At 35.7% G+C, this 8271-nt stretch overlaps 1 protein-coding gene across 1 annotated transcript; it reads left to right on the forward strand.

Moving 5' to 3' along the window:
- The first annotated feature begins 1275 nt into the window (after nucleotides 1–1275).
- Nucleotides 1276–4892, forward strand: LOC145585150 (uncharacterized). The gene is made up of 2 exons (XM_081641884.1): nucleotides 1276–4168; nucleotides 4479–4892. Exons 1-2 carry the CDS (start codon nucleotides 1303–1305, stop codon nucleotides 4862–4864), a joined length of 3252 nt encoding a protein of 1083 aa, XP_081498010.1. The 5' UTR covers nucleotides 1276–1302; the 3' UTR covers nucleotides 4865–4892.
- Nucleotides 4893–8271: the final 3379 nt, after the last annotated feature.

An 8271-nucleotide genomic window follows, 5' to 3' on the forward strand; every position in this document is an offset into this window, starting at 1 on the left:
TTAAATTTTCAAAAGAGCAACCCAAGCATAAGATAAGCTCATGTTCCACTATAGTGTCGTGCTATGACAACCTATAGGCATTCTAGGCCAACCTAGCACACACAATATTGTTCCATTCCATGCTATTTTCATTTAAGTGTGGTGCAATGGACCAACTCAACCCAATGCCATTTTTGTATCAATATAATGTTGTCAACATTACATTTAGAACAATAGTTGGTTTATCTTGTACGAAGTATTTACTTATCATATTCATTAAATTACTCAAAGTAAATTGAACTTTGAGTAACTTTTGTAAACTTAAGTCTTAACTTATTACTATGTATTAAACTCAATTTCTTCAAATCCATTGTTCTTAATGAAAATAAAGTTGAATACAGGATAACAGGAGTAGCATATTTATGGCATAAATATGACAAATTGGTACCAAAACAACCATAAAAACCCCAACCCAAATCTTGCAACCCCCCGTAATAAAGACGAGTTTGCAAGAGTGGATAAAAGCGTATCTTACACTCTGACAAGAAGGGCAGTTTTGTCCTGTTCCCCAAATTTTCCTAAACCAAAAAAAATTAAACTACTAATTACAGTTTATTAACTACTAATAATATAAAGGGTCATTAAGAACAAACAAAAACCCAAAAAAGCAATACTCTTGTGGCGCCGATATCACGGCACTTGAATAACATTTTTATATTCAAACCATCCAATTTTAAAAATATCCTCCTCATTTTCTCCCTTATTTTTGGCTCCCAATAAAACTATACTGTAGTATACTCTTAAACTATGCCTTGAGCATACAACCTTGTGACTCCCTAGCCACCCTACCTTCTCTATTACCAAACACTCCCTTTTTTTTTTTTTTTTTTTTTTTTATCTCTCTCCTCCCTTCAAGAATCCAACAACTCCACACCAAACTCCGGCGGCACCGTTTCCGGTAAGAAACCTTTCCTTCGTCTTTTCTTGTAATAGTTGATGAACAGTATCATTGTAAAGTTTAGAAAAAATAAGTTTAGCAGAAGTAAGTTTGACCCTTTTTTTAGTTTTGATATTGGTAAGTAGAGTGAAGTGTTAGTTAGAAGTAGCATTTGCACATGCACTTACCTCAACTACACAACATTTGTGTAAAATTTAAGCATGAAAGAGATAAACTTTGTCTCCTCCATATCTAATCACCACCATTGACCATCATCGTCATCACCACCACCGCCGTCGCAACCACCACTTAAAACCTCTAATTCCTACCCCCACCATTTCATTCCATTAAAGAAAAAAAAAAAAACAAGAACGAACAACAATTAAATGAAGACATCCAAACATTTAACATTATTATTAATATTATTTCATAATATTATGATGATTTCTATGATTTGGGTAGTCTCAGTTTCAAGTTTATCATCAGATGGAAAAGCATTACTTTCTCTGTTATCATCAGCAGACCCTGTTTCAAAATCATCATCTTCAGTATTATCAACATGGAATCCTTCCTCTGAAACTCCATGTTCATGGGAAGGCATTACATGTTCACCCCAACAAACTGTCATTTCTCTTTCACTTCCAAATATTTTCCTTAATCTTTCATCTCTTCCTTCTCAACTTTCTTCACTTTCATCATTACAACTTTTGAACCTTTCCACTACCAACATATCAGGATTCATTCCACCGTCTTTCGGCCTATTCGGTCACCTCCGTCTCCTCGACCTCTCTGAGAATAACCTCTCAGGGGAGATTCCTAAAGAGCTTGGGAAACTCTCTAATTTGCAATATCTGTACTTGAATGCTAACAGGCTTTCTGGCAGAATACCGCCTTCGCTTTCGAACCTTACCTCTTTGGAAGTACTTTGTCTACAAGATAATCTTTTAAATGGGTCAATACCTTCTCAGTTGGATTCATTAGTGTCTCTTCAGCAGTTTCGGCTTGGGGGTAACCCGTATTTGACAGGGGAGATTCCTCATCAGTTGGGTTTACTTAGTAATCTGACTACATTTGGGGTTGCTGCTACTGGTTTATCAGGTTTTTTGCCGTCTGCATTTGGGAATCTTGTTAAGTTGGAGACACTTGCAGTGTATGACACCGAGATTTCAGGGTCGATTCCTCCTGAATTCGGTTCGTGTTCTCAGCTTACAAATTTGTACTTGCATATGAATAAGATGACGGGTGAGATTCCTCCTCAGTTGGGAAGGCTTAGAAAGCTGACTAGCTTACTTCTGTGGGGGAATTCTCTGACGGGCAGTATACCAGCTGAGATATCCAACTGTTCGGCGTTGGTTGTGCTTGATTTATCGGCTAATAATCTGTCAGGGGAGATTCCTGGTGAATTGGGGAAGCTGGTGCTGTTACAGCAGCTTCATCTGTCTGATAATGCACTCACAGGTTCTATTCCCTCGGAGTTGAGCAACTGTACTAGTCTGACTACTCTGCAGTTGGATAAGAATCAACTGTCAGGCTCGATTCCTCCACAGATAGGTGATCTGAAGTACTTGCAGAGCTTCTTCCTGTGGGGGAACTCGGTGTCAGGGACTATTCCTGCTGAGTTTGGGAATTGCAGTGAACTTTACACGCTTGATCTTTCAAGGAATAAGCTCACTGGTTTGATTCCAGAGGAAATTTTTAGGCTAAAGAAGCTCAGCAAGCTTATGTTGCTTGGGAATTCATTGACAGGTGGCTTGTCTCGAGGTGTTGCGAATTGTCATTCTTTGGTGAGATTGAGGCTTGGAGAAAACCAGCTGTCTGGACAGATTCCGAAAGAGATAGGACAGTTGCAGAATCTTGTATTTCTTGACTTATACATGAATCGTTTTTCAGGTGGTATTCCTCATGAGATAGGTAATATTACTGTGCTCGAGCTGCTTGATTTGCACAATAATCATCTGACAGGAGAGATCCCGGCAGAGTTGGGAGAGCTAGTAAATCTCGAGCAGCTTGATCTAAGTCGAAACAGCTTTACCGGGCAAATTCCTCAGAGTTTTCGGAATTTCAGCTACCTGGATAAACTCATCCTTAACAAAAATTTGTTATCAGGGCAAATTCCGAAATCCATCAGAAACTTGCAGAAGCTTACACTACTTGACTTGAGCTTCAATAACTTCTCAGGAGCAATCCCACCTGAAATTGGCTATTTGACAAGCTTATCCATCAGCTTGGACTTGAGTCATAATTCTTTAAGTGGTGAAATTCCTGAGCCAATATCTAGTTTGACACAACTGCAGTCTCTTGATCTTTCTCACAACATGCTTTCGGGTAAAATCGCTATTCTTGGTTTACTGACAAGCCTCACTTCCTTGAATATCTCCTGCAACAACTTTGCAGGTCCAATTCCTGTCACCCCATTTTTCAAAACCTTAAGTCCAAATTCCTTCTTTGAGAACAATAACCTCTGCCAATCCCTTGACGGCTCCACATGTTCTTCGAGCTTCTTCAGGAAAACCGGGCTAAAATCTGCCAAGACAGTAGCTCTGATATTTGTGATCCTTGCATCAGTTACAATTGCACTTGCAATTTCTTGGATAGTTGTTATGCGAAACCGCAGGTACATAGTTGAAAAATCAGGTGCAAACTGTGCTGCTGCAGCAGGTTCAGATGATTTCTCCTATCCTTGGACTTTCATTCCTTTCCAAAAGTTCGGATTCACAATCGACAACATACTAGACTGCTTGAAAGACGAAAACATCATTGGAAAAGGGTGTTCAGGTGTTGTTTATAAGGCAGACATGCCCTCAGGAGAGCTGATTGCTGTCAAAAAATTGTGGAAAACAAAGAAAGAAGATGAAGTAATTGATTCTTTCACTGCAGAGATACAGATTCTTGGTCACATTCGACATCGAAACATTGTAAAGCTCTTAGGTTATTGCTCAAACAGAAGTATAAAGCTACTGCTTTACAATTTTGTACCAAATGGGAATTTGCAGCAGTTGTTACAGAACAACAGGAACTTGGACTGGGAAACAAGGTACAAAATTGCTGTTGGATCAGCTCAAGGTCTTGCCTATCTTCATCATGATTGCGTGCCTTCGATTATCCACAGAGATGTCAAGTGCAATAACATACTTCTTGATGCAAAGCATGAAGCTTACCTCGCTGATTTCGGGTTGGCTAAGCTCATGCATTCTGCTACTTATCATCATGCCATTTCCAAAGTTGCTGGATCTTATGGATATATTGCTCCAGGCAAGTTTTTTTCATCTTAAATTACTGATAATTCTCTAATTATTTAACAGGAAATGCATAGAATTATGTAACTATATAATGTTTGTTTATAGAATTATCTGTTACATGTGTTTTATTTTCAATGTTTCGATTGATGAAGCAAACCTTGTTGTCAAAATTATTTGAAGTCGTGATTAAAGGCCACGGATTCTGTGGTGTAGACACTGAGGAAAAGATTTACAACATTATTATTCATAATACTGTCATAATTTTACTACTGAGTTTTAGCATGTTTTAACAGTTAGTCTGACAATCTGTACATATGTTGCAGAGTATGGTTACACAATGAACATAACAGAAAAGAGTGATGTTTATAGTTACGGAGTAGTCCTTCTGGAAATCCTAAGTGGACGCAATGCAATCGAAAACCAGCTGATGGGAGACGGACAACACATAGTTGAATGGGTGAAGAAGAAAATGGGAAGCTTTGAACCAGCAGTATCAGTATTAGACTCGAAACTGCAGGGACTACCTGACCAAATGGTGCAAGAGATGCTTCAGACTCTTGGGATAGCCATGTTCTGTGTGAACTCGGCACCATCAGAGAGGCCAACCATGAAGGAAGTAGTGGCCTTGCTCATGGAGGTGAAAACAACTCCTGAAGAATTAGGAAAAACTTCTCAACCTCTAATAAAACAGCCTTCAACTCAGAGCTAATTTTTTTTTCTTTGTTAAATCTCTTTGTAGTCTTTTTTCTTTAAATTCCTTATTGTAGTCATTTTAGAAAAATGTGGTCATAAGTTACCATTTCATGTTATTTACCACATTGGCCAAGATAAGAAAACCTTGGTTATGATTGTACAGCTTTGTAGGAACTATCAATGTGTTCAATTCCTTTTGCTCTAAATTCTATTTCTCTCCATTTAAGCTTCCTATTTAACACTTTTGAATGTGAATAAGCATCCGGTTATTTTTATAACAAAATATAATGTTGTTAAAGGAAAAGTCAAAGTAGGAACAACATTTAGAGACAAAGAGATTGCTTTCTCGGCTAGAATAATTTCTTTGAAGAGACATTTTCTCTAACTAGGGGAATAAAATAAATTCTAATCTAGATGAAAATACATTGTAAATACGGATACTATAAGGGTGGGTATTAATTGTCGCGCCATGGTTAGAATTAGCGTTTTTGTGATCACCGGTCGCTGTTTGTAAACTTTACAAGCATGAGTATCTTGACATCTACTTTGCATATACTATTATTTACTAAAAGTTTCTAGAGGGAATGAAGAGTTGCAAAGCAAAAGTGCACATAATGACATAATATAATGTGTATGTAATTTATTTATGTATGTAGTAATATGAGGGTCTTGTGTTGGAGCTTAGGAGACAATTAAGAACAAACCACGCTTAAGGCTTATTGATCACATGACTTTCCAAATGGTCCCCTAAAGCCTAAAACTATCATTATCATGATCATGTTTCACTTGACTCCATTTCCCCCTTTGACTACTTTTATGTCAAAAGAATGGATCAATTCTATATTATTTCTTCATAAATTTAATTATAAATTTATTATTACCAAGTGATTAAAAGCCTCTTATATTCATTCACAACCTTCTCAAACATTCATTTGCTAGTGTATTATGATATTACCTAATTTAAAGGGAGATTAGAAATTAGATAAGAATCGAACCTTCAATCTTTAATTTTAATTGATAAACTGATAGTTTTAAGTCCTTACCATTGGAATATCTCCAGGGATTTATAGACATTCCAATTTGTAATTTCGAAACATCAATTCACATCTTCATCTCCTAATTACCAATACTATTTCCATTATTAAACAAAGAATTGTCAATAAAACTAGTTGGTTTCCGGTCGACATTTTACACTCTAAATCCCAATTCCACTTCCCAAATTATTCTCACTACCAAAATCCCAAATAAATTGACCCTTCGACTCTTCAAGATTCTAGTGCAACTTTTACCATTTTAGGCTTTTAGCACTCTAAATTATTTAGGAACCGCAATTATTATTATATGCAAATAAGTGTCAACTTTAAAACAGTGACTTGTACTAGGACAAAAGTTGGTTCTAGCATAATTTTGTCCGATCAGCTAGCTAGCCGGCAACTGAACATGAGACAATCTAGCAAGCCATGACTATGTAGTCATGTAGATACAACTAAACCCCCACCTTTATTTTTCAAGGTGGACCAATCAAGCTATCCTATCGCTACTCCATGCGTCTCTATTTACTTGCCTCATGTTCTCAATCTTTCATAAGATTTTATAAAAATGAATAAGTAATGAGGAAAAATGGATAAATTAGTGTACAACCTAATTCAAAAGTGTGAATTTTCTAAAATAGAAAACGGGTAGATAAATTGTACACCTTAAAAAGACATACGAGACAAGTAAAAGAACAAAGTGAGTATCATTTTCTTTTCATACCAATCAAAACATCCAATCCATATCAAGCCATATAAAGGTATGTAAATACTGGTACAATACTTCCCATGTTTCATGTTTCACAATAGATTGACTCTATATTATTCACACACTAACTTTACACTATGTTATTTTTTTAATTTTCAAAAACAATCATCGTCATTATTAATGTACATGGAGTATGTATATTCATAATATCAACTTTTTATAATAACTACTAATTATATTAAAATTGTTAACTATCGTTAGCAAGTTTGTCAATCAAATTGTTACAAAATTCAAAGAGGAAGTACATCAAAGCATGATTTCTGTACTTTGTACATTAGGCAATCTAGATATGTACTTACGAACAAGCAATAATCAAGCTCTCCTATTATTGCTTACTCCATGCATCCCTATTTACTCGCCCTATATCCTGTGCTACAGATTTCTATACATGTGAAAATGTAGTAAGGAAAAGTAGGTAGATAAATGTGACATCTAACTCAAAAGAAGAATTTTCCAAGTAGATATATGGGTGGATATATCAATTACAGTATACTTGTAACACCTTGAAAAGAAAAAAAACACCTTGAAAAGAAAAAATTTGGCAAGTAAAAAAGGAGGATAGAGTAACATTTTTTTGTCAGGGTAGACCAACGTTTCAAAAAAAAAATATCCAACTCATATCAATCCATCCAGGGTATGTAAATACAATTTTCAGGATAGACCAACTAATAAAAGTTCTTTAACCCATATCAAACCATCCAAGGGTATTATGCTATAGTTATAATAGTTCGACGTTATACTCTATTTATATACGAAGTACTAACTTTGACTATGTTATTTTTATATATTTTTACAATATGTTATCATTAGAACGTCGTTATATTATTAGCAATGTATATATTCAAAATGTCGACGATTTATAATTACTGTCATAATTAAAATAATTTACAAGTGTATCACTCCAAATTGCTACAAAAATTGAGGTAGTACATCAAAAGAACATTTTCATTGATTTGTTCTTATTTTTAGGCAATTTAAACATAAGAACAAGCAATTATATGATATTGACAAACATGGCAACTAGGCAAGTGCGTTTGTTTTTAGACCATGCATATATATGATCATACCCAAAATAAACAAAATTTCAAAGGGGCCTTCTACATAAAATTGTCTTGTTTTGTTTTCAACCATCTTGCAACCTACCACATTTTTCTTATCCTCAGCCGTTAGAGAACTCACAATCTTTAGTGTTTCTTTTGTAACTTATGCAAGATCCAAAGTGTTCTAATTCTTAATAGGATCTTCATTCCCTAATAACGTTTTGTTGTTCCCTCATATTCTTCATCATATGACCACCAAGTTTGTCTAATAATCCCTTTAGGTGATCTAGAGGGCTTGATACTTGACAGGGGTTTTAGATCTTTGGCCATATAGATGGTTTGGGAGCCTATGGTGACTGGTGAGAATCGAAGATTTGGAAGCTTGTGATTGAAAGTTGTTATTACGATATAAATAAGGGTGGTGTTCAAAAACCAGTTTAGACCAGAAAAATGGACCAAACCGTACCAGACTAACCCTAAATCAAACCGAAGTAACCGGTTTGATCTCCGGGTCAAGAAACAAATATTTTCGGTTTGGTCCAAAACCCTGAAAAAACGGTCTTGGATTGGACCTTATATATAT

This window comes from Chenopodium album, chromosome 16, assembly GCF_948465745.1.
Source record: "Chenopodium album chromosome 16, dcCheAlbu1.1, whole genome shotgun sequence".
In the NCBI taxonomy this organism is placed as follows: domain Eukaryota; kingdom Viridiplantae; phylum Streptophyta; class Magnoliopsida; order Caryophyllales; family Amaranthaceae; genus Chenopodium; species Chenopodium album.

Coding starts and splice junctions, on each gene's coding strand:
- LOC145585150 (XM_081641884.1), top strand. CDS start 1,303: ATGAAGACATCCAAACATTTAACATTATTATTAATATTATTTCATAAT. Junction 4,169..4,478: donor TTATGGATATATTGCTCCAG/GCAAGTTTTTTT, acceptor CATATGTTGCAG/AGTATGGTTACACAATGAAC.